The sequence below is a fragment of the Argopecten irradians genome, chromosome 2 (genome assembly GCF_041381155.1).
Source record: "Argopecten irradians isolate NY chromosome 2, Ai_NY, whole genome shotgun sequence".
NCBI lineage: Eukaryota > Metazoa > Mollusca > Bivalvia > Pectinida > Pectinidae > Argopecten > Argopecten irradians.
Genome location: NC_091135.1, coordinates 66,163,458 through 66,175,020, shown reverse-complemented (window position 1 = coordinate 66,175,020; position 11,563 = coordinate 66,163,458). Strand labels below are relative to the sequence as shown.

At 35.1% G+C, this 11,563-nt stretch overlaps 2 protein-coding genes across 2 annotated transcripts; one reads left to right on the top strand and one right to left on the bottom strand.

The window, feature by feature from the left end:
* Positions 1-519: 519 nt before the first annotated feature.
* On the top strand, positions 520-7,128 carry LOC138316252 (apolipoprotein D-like). The gene is made up of 4 exons (XM_069257865.1): positions 520-602; positions 3,728-3,852; positions 6,098-6,183; positions 6,633-7,128. Exons 2-4 carry the CDS (start codon positions 3,749-3,751, stop codon positions 6,866-6,868), a joined length of 426 nt encoding a protein of 141 aa, XP_069113966.1. The 5' UTR covers positions 520-602; positions 3,728-3,748; the 3' UTR covers positions 6,869-7,128.
* LOC138316251 (peptidase inhibitor 16-like) lies at positions 7,106-11,267 on the bottom strand. Its single transcript, XM_069257864.1, has 6 exons — positions 10,987-11,267; positions 10,513-10,642; positions 9,518-9,618; positions 8,283-8,392; positions 7,836-7,942; positions 7,106-7,239 (listed from the first exon to the last, which is right to left on the bottom strand). The coding sequence occupies exons 1-6, from the start codon at positions 11,245-11,247 to the stop codon at positions 7,190-7,192; spliced, it is 759 nt and encodes a 252-aa protein (XP_069113965.1). The 5' UTR covers positions 11,248-11,267; the 3' UTR covers positions 7,106-7,189.
* Positions 11,268-11,563: the final 296 nt, after the last annotated feature.

Here is an 11,563-nt window from a genome sequence, read left to right as displayed (position 1 = left end):
CACTTACATCATGTATTACCCTTGCTCTGCGACCTAGTACCAGAGTATGATATTAAAATGCTACTATTAATGTTATATCATTTGATGTAAGAAAGGTTTATCATAAACGTAATAGTACACATCTAGTGCGACTACGATACGTTGTAGGGACGATTCCTTAAGTGAATACTATTATATTTTTTATCTATGATTTCATATCACATTGATCAAAATACAAAATGTTCGTATTATAATCAAATATGTTCTTGTTTTCAAATGGCTTATCTCACATATAGGAGATATAATACAGCAACATTATATTTGCATTGTGGAAGAAACTGCTCATCCTGTAAATTGTTACCGACAGCATTATGTACTACACAATAGGCCCTGACGTGCTGCCTAGTGTGTTTCCCCTACAAATCACCACACTTTATCAAATTCATTGGGTATACAGTATGATTGGTATCACATTTCCTTTATGATAAAACAAATAAGTACATACATTATGTCTAACAACGAAATCTACTTCCGTTTAGTGCTCAGCATAAAGGTATAGGACAGCAGGTTTCCTCCTTTGCCAGTATGATGTGACATGATGGCTGTGCTGTTTGGTGTCTGAAGTACGGTTAAGTATGATAACAAGATATGTTGGCTGGTTGTTTGACTCTGTTTAACGGTTATTGCGGGATGCTTGTCTGTGTGTTTTGGAAGACTTCTAGATTCTCATTGTAAAATATCATCTCATTGTAGCATACTACCAATGACACCTTATTCCACCCTGTCACATTAATCTGACAGTGGACAAAACTGTCGTCCAACTCCTTTGCATAATACAGAGCACCTGTTATTACATATTGATAAAAAAGGCTATTACACCATTCGGAAACATGTGCCACATGAAACGTATGACATATTTGACTGAACATTTGGCTGAAAAAACATTAAAAAGAATATTAAAAAGGCCTTTAAATTATTCTTAGTGAAAATTTGCTTATTTGTACGTCGATCAATCAATATCGTACTTGCTCAGTATATTTGATTGATATGATGTACGAGACATAAGGGTGAGCAGAACAGAAACACGCAGGCCTACACAGTACATCACTTCTTACATCAGGGACAGTGGGACCTGTTTGGAGAATGAATTCACGTGTGCTATTTACACTGTTTTTGGTCAGTGTGGTCATTGATGGTCAGGTTCTCTTACATGGAAAGTGTCCGGATGTAGAACCTATGGCTGACTTCAAGGTGGAGCCGGTACGTAATTAGAAATGAAACATGCAATACAACAAAATTGTCCTTGATTGATATTGGAGGTCAGAAAAGTTGATGATTGAAGACAATCTGAACCGCTAAAACAAGACCCTGTTTAACTTAGTGGTATATTTGTATGCCTACATATCACTATAACATATTTATGTTGATGGAGAGTGTATGAATCAGGACTAACCTCGGGTTTTACTGTTGAGTCGTACATTGTTGTCTTGTTTTGGCAAAATAAGCAAAAAACTGTACATTTTAGTTTAGTCCACAGGGTTCGATACATACTTCAGACACCAAAATAACCATGCCACTTTGTGTTTACTAGTGTCAATAGCATGTACAAGGAGCGTTTGTTTGTGCAGATTCGACTTTACAAACGAATAAACAGGATCTAACACCTTAATAGAAACATAATCCATTGGTTAAGGAAGGTTATGGAATCTTAATAGAAACATAATCCATTGGTTAAGGAAGGTTATGGAATCTTAATAGAAACATAATCCATTGGTTAAGGAAGGTTATGGAATCTTAATAGAAACATAATCCATTGGTTAAGGAAGGTTATGAAATCTTAATAGAAACATAATCCATTGGTTAAGGAAGGTTATGAAATCTTAATAGAAACATAATCCATTGGTTAAGGAAGGTTATGGAATCTTAATAGAAAATTAATCCATTGGTTAAGGAAGGTTATGAAATCTTAATAGAAACATAATCCATTGGTTAAGGAAGGTTATGGAATCTTAATAGAAACATAATCCATTGGTTAAGGAAGGTTATGGAATCTTAATAGAAACATAATCCATTGGTTAAGGAAGGTTATGGAATCTTAATAGAAACATAATCCATTGGTTAAGGAAGGTTATGGAATCTTAATAGAAACATAATCCATTGGTTAAGGAAGGTTATGAAATCTTAATAGAAACATAATCCATTGGTTAAGGAAGGTTATGGATCTTAATAGAAACAACCTTGTTAAGGAAGGTTAATCTTAATAGAAACATAATCCATTGGTTAAGGAAGGTTATATGAAATCTTAATAGAAACATAACCATTGGTTAAGGAAGGTTATGAATCTTAATAAAACATAATCCATTGGTTAAGGAGTTATGGAATCTTAATAGAAACATAATCCATTGGTTAAGGAAGGTTATGAAATAATCCATAATCCATTGGTTAAGGAAGGTTATGAAATCTTAATAGAAACATAATCCATTGATTAAGGAAGGTTATGAAATCTTAATAGAAACATAATCCATTCGTTAAGGAAGGTTATGAAATTTTAATAGAAACATAATCCATTGATTTAGTTATTATTTACATTTATTTGATGATGATATCTTCAGGACAATACATTCATAGGAATTATTTCTTTATTGTTGTGTTGCCTTGTATTTTAACATTCGCATTTTAATCAGCATGTTTTTCTATTCAAACTCTCGTACAAAGTACTAAATGTAATAAGGGGTTTCCACTACAGCGTGTAGCCCTGATTAAAATCACTACATTGATTGATAATACAGGCGTGTTTCTACAAATGATAAACCAACAGCTTGTTCTTTTTGTCATGTGACATATGTCCGGTGGTACCTGAAGGCTGGTTACGCAGATGAAGGGGAACACTCATCTTATCATATTTAAAGCTTAAAGATGAGTTCTCGCGAATAAGCACTCAGTTTTCGTTCTACATATTTGGTGTTTTTATTTTTCCTTGGTTGCATATTTTTTAAATAATTTTCTTTAGTTGTATAAATTATGAGCTTGAGTTTACCAACTTTGTAAAAAATAATTAAAAATAAATTAACTATTTTTTATCTATACTGCATTTGAAATAATTATATGAGGGATATATCTTTCACTTACTTACACTGCGAGTAACTTGCTTTTTGGTATTAACGTAATGTCATGACTTACTTCTTCAACAAAAGTGAGCTTAAACATCCTGGGGCCCATCTTTTGTTTCAGATGTATACAGAAACATATTGTTTTTTGGGTGTTTTTTTTTTATTTAAAAAGTGTAAGTGTTTCCTTTGTTCATAATTAAATATTCTGACCTCTTTTGGATTTGGATGGTTTCTATTTTTTTTTTTTTTTTCATTTATACCCATCGACATTTTGAAATAGTTAGAATCATTTGATTTTAAATCACGAAATCAATAAAAAAAATTAAGGGAATAGTAATACGCTGTTAACTCATTTACTGTCTACTTCGGCAACACTATGCCGACATCTTTGATGGGTACATTGCAAAAGCAACACTTTCAACAATTATTATAATATAATTAATCAAGACAAGATTTGATCTAAATATGTCAAGAGATAAAGCAAATGGTGCTTTTACTTCAAACACATCTTGCCTAAGGTTTTTTTTATTATTCTGAAAAACTAAGCATTACTCAACATAATTTCTATGTTGACGAATAACTTTTTAAATTTTAAATATTGACAAAATTATTTCCATATTATTTATGTGTTCATTAAGTTCCTTGGGGTCTGGTACGAGATGCTCCGATTCTATGACCAGTTCGAGGAAGACCAAAGCTGTATTCGAATGGAGTATACACTTAAACCTGATGGACATCTAGGCCTTCACAACTATGGTGATCTGTAAGTACATGTCACTGTTTCATAGCTGTCATACTTCCCAGGAGACTAAAGTTATTTAGATCATTTGACCTAAAGGTACCATGGAGCTTACTACTTTCGTGTCCCTTGTTAAACATTTATTTTGTGCTTTAAATTTTAAACGTCAAAGGCGGGGTTACACAATCCGATTTTACCCCCAAAGGAGGGATATCACATTGGGCCGTTTTACGGCCACTAAAGGAGGGGTATCACTTTGGGCCGTTTTACGACCACTAAAGGAGGGGTATCACTTTGGGCCGTTTTACGACCACTAAAGGAGGGGTATCACTTTGGGCCGTTTTACGGCCACTAAAGAAGGGGTAACACTTTGGGCCGTTTTACGGCCACTAAAGGAGGGGTATCACTTTGGGCCAGTTTACCCCCAAAGGAGGGGTATCACTTTGGACCGCTTTACCACCAAAGGAGGGGTATCACTTGGGGCCGATTTACGGCCACTATTTAGTGGCCGTAAAACCGCCCAAAATGATACCCCTCCTTCAGTGGCCGTAAAAACGGCCCAAAAAGATACCCCTCCTTTAGTGGCCGTAAAAAACGGCCCAAAGTGATACCCCTCCTTTGGTCGTTTTACGGCCACTCAGTGAAAAGCAAAATATTTTGCATGAAGATACATGAGGGTCAGCTGCATATTGTATGCTATTAAGAATATCCGATTTTTCTGCGCTCATGGTAATTTAAGGGGTTAAAGATCAAAGGGTGAAAATTCACATTTTCATTGTTTAAGTCCTAATTAATTTAATAATAGAACAGGGATAACATTTTTTATGCAGATTTTGCCTGTAATTATTAGGTTTGTGAAGTTCAGTTAAAAAACATGAAAAGTTCAAAAAGTAGGTCACAGTGATCTAGTCAAGCATTTATTCTATTTTAGCATTAAGAACTTTAATATATTTGCTCAAAACTAAGATTTTTCACCGATTTGATAGCTTGAAATTGATGTTTAGTACTGCATAAGGATCTTGACATGATCTGCTTAAGATGATTACATCCGAGGGTCCCATTTGCTAGGTCACGTGCATAAATTAGGTCATATTCAATGAATGGTATCATCTATCCACTATCCTTATTCTGTTTTCCAATGTTTAAAGCAGGATTTAAAATTATTTAGACTTTTTTATGAGCTTAATTTCAAGCAACGCCTTCACTGAGATAGGATGTTAGAATTATGCCTGCGGTCCCAATGCATGATCGTGAAAAGCGACTAAAGGAGGGGTATCACTTTGGGCCGTTTTACGGCCACTCAATGGTAAGAAAAAGATTTTGCATGAAGATATATTAGGGTGAGCTGCATATTGTATGCTATTCAGAATATCCGATTTTTTCAGTTACACAAGGCAACACTAGATGTACTGAATAGAATATAATGGTAAGTCTAGAGAGCTTTCAAATGTTTTGTTCATCTATATAGAGCCTGATCATGATCTACTTGCAGTGACTGTCTGTAAATGGGAATTGCTGAAACAAAAAGTTAGGCTCTACTTAATAAATGTGGAAATGTATGCGCTAAAGTCAAGTGCAGTTTTAACAGAAATATTATGCTTGCTTATATGCGTATGTATTTCACCAACTTGTATATCCGTACTTCGTACATAATCTATTAGACAAAAACATAGCATTAAAAAGATCCACTACACCTTTAGTCCACTTTATTGTACTTCTAATCAACTTTATTAAACATATTCAAAGCGTTAATTTTCATCACACAGGTCGTGTTATGTTTCCCGACGTCGTCCTAATATTACCACGCCTCGTTAGTTGACTTTTACTGCGCCAGACGGCAAAACAAAGACATGACTCCTCACTGTTAATATATAGATTTGAATTTGTTGGTGTTGAAACCTCATCTTTGGTCATTGTTATGAATTTTATTATTTTGCAGTTGTTTTAAAGAAACGTTTAATTTTTGTTTTGGAAAGGTGGCCTAGTGACCCTTTCATGAATATCATGAAGTTAATTATCATGTACATTGAATGTGAATGCATTTAAATTACTTTTAAATTTCTTCAAAAATGAATTGTCATAAGAATATGCAAGCTAACTGTGGACAGAACAATTCATCAAGTTTTCCTATCATTGCTTCCTGATAAAAAATGCTGTATGGTAGCCTTCTTAGCTTTTTGGGAAGCTAACATTTCTTTGACCAGCTACATGATAGCTAATGATCCCCTTGGTAGTTATTATGTGTAACAGTTATCCCTATGTTTAACAGGCCGGACAACACCACAGTGCTGGCAGAGGGAGATGGTGTTGCTGATCCCGTCTTTCCTGCCAGGTACATGGTCACCTTTGGGGACAGTGAGTAGTGCTATATTTTATCCCCACATAATTTGCCTGCTAACCCTATATATCTTCGCCTATTTAAGATTTATTCTTAACTCGCTAGTCTAGGAATAGTCTAGGGAAATATAACATGCACCAATTGTTTATGATTATCTATTTTATATTTCTGACATTTCGCTTATTATACTCCGCTTTTGATGTCGATTGTTATTTCCGTTATCTAAAACTACTTCCTAAAACATCCAACGTCAGTATCCATGTGTTTCGCGAAGAAGGAATGTGTTAAAAGAAACACAATTTAAAATCACTGTAGCGAAATGAAAGAAGCTTCAATTCTATAACCCTCAATTATTTGTAAACCTGTCATATAATTCCGCTCCACTAAGATTCTCTACGTTACGCTATTGGAGCTAAGTAGCCTAATTTTATTAGGTTGATGTCATTGCAAAATACCTTCCTTTCAGGTCCCCAGCCGTTGGACTATTCTATTATAACCACAGAATACACTGACCACGCCCTCGTATTCTCGTGCACCGACGTCATGGGGATGGCCAACGCCCAGTTCGCCTGGATCCTTAGTCGTAACAGAACCCTCGATAATAAGGCCATACGTGGGCTGACAGCCAAGCTTTCATGTCACGGAGTAGATATAAACTATTTCGAGGAAAGCCCTCAGATTAACTGCTCAACCCATGTATAGTAATTTGAGGGTTTCCGTTTTAATATTATATCTACAATGTGTATATTTAAACTGCTGCTACGTAGAAATTGACAGACCAGAGAATACTTTTAAATATGTAACTACTCCACTCCATTAGAATAATAATAAAAAAGAAATAGAAAAAAAACTAGATTATTTTTTCGCGTATAGTATAATCTAGAAATAAACATATATCTTGAAATCTATGATCAAGCAATTCTATATAACAACAAACAATTTTCAATGCATGGTAGTTTTATTTTCTGCGTGTATATCTAGCAGAAATACAGGAAAGCGGAAACATATCCGAGAAGTGTACAATTAATTACAGGTGGAACTCCCGCTACTGTCACTGTTGCTGCCATTCGATCCTGTAGGAGCAGTGAAATCAATTCATTTTTGAGATATGTTTGAAATGTAAACATCATAAATAAAAGCAAACTTCACACATTGTTTCTTCTTATCATTTACACATGTATTTCTTTATTTCTGTATTCAATTTGCTTTGTTAATTTACCTGAAATGCACATGCTTTTGTTATGAATTCATTTTTGCCCCCAAGATACCCATCATTTGAACAATAATTGGTGTCAAATCGTGTATACATATAAGTTAATTAACAAAACAAATTCGTTTAAAATAATTATTTTGCTTTCGGTGCATGCGCAATCAGTACTGCATTCCATATAGGACATAGTGCCAGGGAGTTTTTTCGGGATCCAATTAATTATTTTATCATATTTTTATCTTGATGTAAAATTAGAAGCTGAAGTGGAACTTTTCGATGGTGTTAAGTTAGTAACTTTTATAACTGAAGTACTAAATCGTCTGCTCCTCCTTTTGATAGAGAAAAAATACTCCGAGTTAGAGATACTGTAAATATATTTCATAAATATTCATAATAATAAAAATTATTGCAACCAATTTAATAAGTTCAACATAGTAGGTACCTAAAACACTTGCTTACCTGTATCTCCTGGGTTAGCACACAGCCTGTTCTCACAGACTTTACCAGAAGGACAGGCTGAACACGATCTCCCTTGAGTGTAGGGCTGTCGACCACGGTAATTACCACTATAACAAAAAGGTAAAGATAAGGAATTTTAAATTGAATTCAGCATAGACAACCAAATATTTTAAATTCTCGAATATATCCTATAGTCATGACAAGAGTAATAAAAGTAATACTAGGTTCATTACTTTAAGAACACATGAACTGGCCTACGTCGCACAGCTCCTAGAACACTGATGAAATAAAACATTACATTTGAAACAGATAAAGCAAAATGCTAAAAGAATATACAAGAAACGTTTCCAGAAATCATTTCATATATGAAGTTAGATATTCATCACATTCACAGATAAGTGTGTTAAGACCTCAGCTACATATATAAAGACACCTGCAAAGACCTACCCCTTTCCGTAATTACATACGACGATGATCGAGTTGGACCAATTCAGACCAGACACGGAGTTACAGCTGACAGCCCCACATCCGACGTATTCCGAGTCGTGCCACACCACCTAAACCATGTCATACATACATAAACAGATAGAAATCATTTATACAATATATGATACGATGATTCATTAGCCTCATTATTTGTAAAACATATAAAATGTGCTTACACTGCAGTTTGTGTAATTAATAAAACTCATGATTTTAAATACAAACATACATTACGATAGCAAACCGGGAATTACCGCTATTACAATAGGCTGTACCATTAATATATCACTGTAAAGAAACAATACATATACTTTTGTCACATTAGAGAGTAGAAAGGAATCAGCAGTAAACCAATAAGATCAAAGAGATCATTGATTGATAGAAACCTCATCCTCTGTCTACGTCTAATACATGTGTACCATGTTGTTTTATTTAATTTTGTTTCTATAACACTACCTGTGCTCAGTGTTCACGAACCTACCTGTGCACAGTGTTCACGTACCTACCTGTGTGTAGTGTTCACGGACCAACCTGTGCACAGTGTTCACGTTCTTACCTGTGTATAGTGTTCACGGACCAACCTGTGCACAGTGTTCCACGTACCTACCTGTGTTAGAATCCGCGTACCTATCTGTGTAAAGTGTTCACGGACCAACCTGTGTATAGTGTTCACGGACCTAGCCTGCACAGTGTTACGGACCTACCTGTGTATAGTGTTCACGGACCAACCTGTGCACAGTGTTCCACGTACCTACCTGTGTATAGAATCCGCGTACCTATCTGTGTAAAGTGTTCACGGACCTACCTGTGTAAAGTGTTCACGGACCAACCTGTGTATAGTGTTCACGGACCTAGCTGTGCAGTGTTACGGATCTACCTGTGTATAAAGTTCACGGATCTACCTGTGTATAGTGTTCAAGGATCTACTTTTTTAGTGTTTACGGACCTAGCTGTGCACAGTGTTCACGTACCTATCTGTGTATAGTGTTCACGGACCTACCTGTGTATAGTGTTCAAGGATCTACCTTTTTTAGTGTTCACGGACCTAGCTGTGCACAGTGTTCACGTACCTCTCTGTGGATAGTGTTCACGGACCTACCTGTGTATTGTGTTCACGGACCATCCTGTGTATAGTGTTCACGGACCTAGCTGTGGACAGTGTTCACGGACCTACCTGTGCAGAGTGTTCATGTACCTACCTGTGTATAGTGTCCACAGACGCCATTGCAGCCGAGAGTAAAGTAGTTGTAATTCTTCACCTCACTAACCCACGACCTGACGACACCCTCTCCGTTATATGCTTAAAATAAATGAAAAAAAGACAAATACTCAACTAAAAGCAAATGTGATCTAATGACAAGGAAGTCATTAGGATATAAGTTCATACGAAAGGAAAAGACAATACTTACACCCTATTTGTATAAACATGGAGTGATAAAAGTTAATGACCTAGGCATATCTTAAAGTTATATGTGCCGTATTTTTCATACTCACGAATCAAGATGAGCTTTTAATATGTTATTCATTACCAAAAGTAACCATCATTATGAGCATTACACTACTTTCAATCCATAGGTTTTTATTTTACAAGCACATATAAGAGCTGAAAATGATTTTTGGCAGTACTGCCAAAAATCATAATATTTACATCTATAGTGAATTGAAATGAGTACATACAGTCAGACCATGAAGCCAAATTGTGGTCTACAATTTCATTTAACATTTTTACAGTGTTATTAGTAATTGTAAAGTGATTTCTGTCTAAACATCTAAACATACATAACGCATAAAATACAACAACTTTACAGTATATAATGTATGTGTTGTAGCTAATATTTATAAGGCATCTGAAGTCATTTGAATGACTTTCACAGCTTAATTCATCAAACATTGTGGTTTTCAATAGATTAATGAAGAAAAAATAACATGTCAAAATTTTTGCCCAGTAACGGCACATATAACTTTAAACATTTATTTTTTACTTTTATCATGAATCTTAATAAAATCGATCATTAGCCAAGAATAACGTGTAACTTTTTTAGTAAAGTAGCACAAACATAAATTTTACATTAAATAAATATATGAGCGATCAAGTAATGAAAACGCTACAATACTGTTTACAAATAATGATAAAAAAACCATTAGCTTTTATGATGGATTCTTTGAATTGGTTATCTGACTTCATTTTACTTACATCCGGACGTGAGAAACAGGTTCTCGCCTACATAGCTGAAGGATGGCGCGGAAGACCTGGAAGGGTTGTGGGACCAGATACAACGTTCGGCATAGTTCTGGGCCACTTCAGCAAGCTCGTCACTCCAGGACTGTAATGGTCAAATGTCAGTAATATATGTCATGTAGAGATTAGCAATCAATAGAAATAGTGGTGATGTTTTATTAACCTAAAACGTAAGTGTGGAAGTACGTAAACGTCTTTTTTAAGTTGAGCAATTTTTAAACCTCTATTAAAATATTCACATTTATTTTATAAGTATTTTTCATATATCGATATAACTACATACAAAACATAGAATATATGATATTGGAAAACAAGTTTAAAGCTTGCATGAATGATTATATCTATAGCAATAATCTATATCTTTACATTTTACCGTCACTTAGGGGAGGAACATTTTGTAATTGTAATATTCACGCGCTCGCAGCTTACCATTTTCAGCATATTGGACGCTGTAGGGGACACCTCGGATCTGGCTGTATTATGGTAGTCCACCAAGTCCTGCTTTTGACCTGCTGTAAGACCCGTGAAACCAACATCTTTCTTTTCCTGGTGTAGATCACCCCCCAGTTTAAAGGCTTGCTGCAGATCTGCTTCCAGTTCCTTCAGCACTTGATCCTGAGGGGCAGCAGTAACTAGGATAAGCAGACAATAACCAATTACAAACGGCACCTTCATTTTTAAGATAGACATTGATACACTAACACAACGGCTTCTAACAACCGCATTTTATACCAAGTATTGTTTACAATTAATGTTTAATGCATTCATAATTTGAACGACACTGTTTCAAAGTTCAAGTTTATTTACAAAAAAGATTATTTTGATAATTATGTAGTTTTAAGCACTTGGAATTTAAATACACTATCATTATTCAATTAGATCTCGGTAACCTGTAAAGCAACACCAACCATTGATACTTTGTCTGCTCACTTATTCACTAAATATGCATTCCAACTCTTTTAATTTCCTACGTAAAAAAGAGTTGTCTGGCTAACGCCCTATCGAC

What these genes read in the sequence shown, in the direction of transcription:
- LOC138316252 (XM_069257865.1), top strand. Translation starts at nt 3,749, where the DNA reads ATGCTCCGATTCTATGACCAGTTCGAGGAAGACCAAAGCTGTATTCGA. An exon ending in CTTCACAACTATGGTGATCT is followed by an intron (nt 3,853 to 6,097) that starts GTAAGTACATGT and finishes TATGTTTAACAG; the next exon opens with GCCGGACAACACCACAGTGC. An exon ending in CATGGTCACCTTTGGGGACA is followed by an intron (nt 6,184 to 6,632) that starts GTGAGTAGTGCT and finishes CCTTCCTTTCAG; the next exon opens with GTCCCCAGCCGTTGGACTAT.
- LOC138316251 (XM_069257864.1), bottom strand. Translation starts at nt 11,247, where the DNA reads ATGTCTATCTTAAAAATGAAGGTGCCGTTTGTAATTGGTTATTGTCTG. An exon ending in TCTGTGGACACTATACACAG is followed by an intron (nt 8,393 to 9,517) that starts GTAGGTACATGA and finishes GACATGGTTTAG; the next exon opens with GTGGTGTGGCACGACTCGGA. An exon ending in GTATGTAATTACGGAAAGGG is followed by an intron (nt 7,943 to 8,282) that starts GTAGGTCTTTGC and finishes TTTTTGTTATAG; the next exon opens with TGGTAATTACCGTGGTCGAC.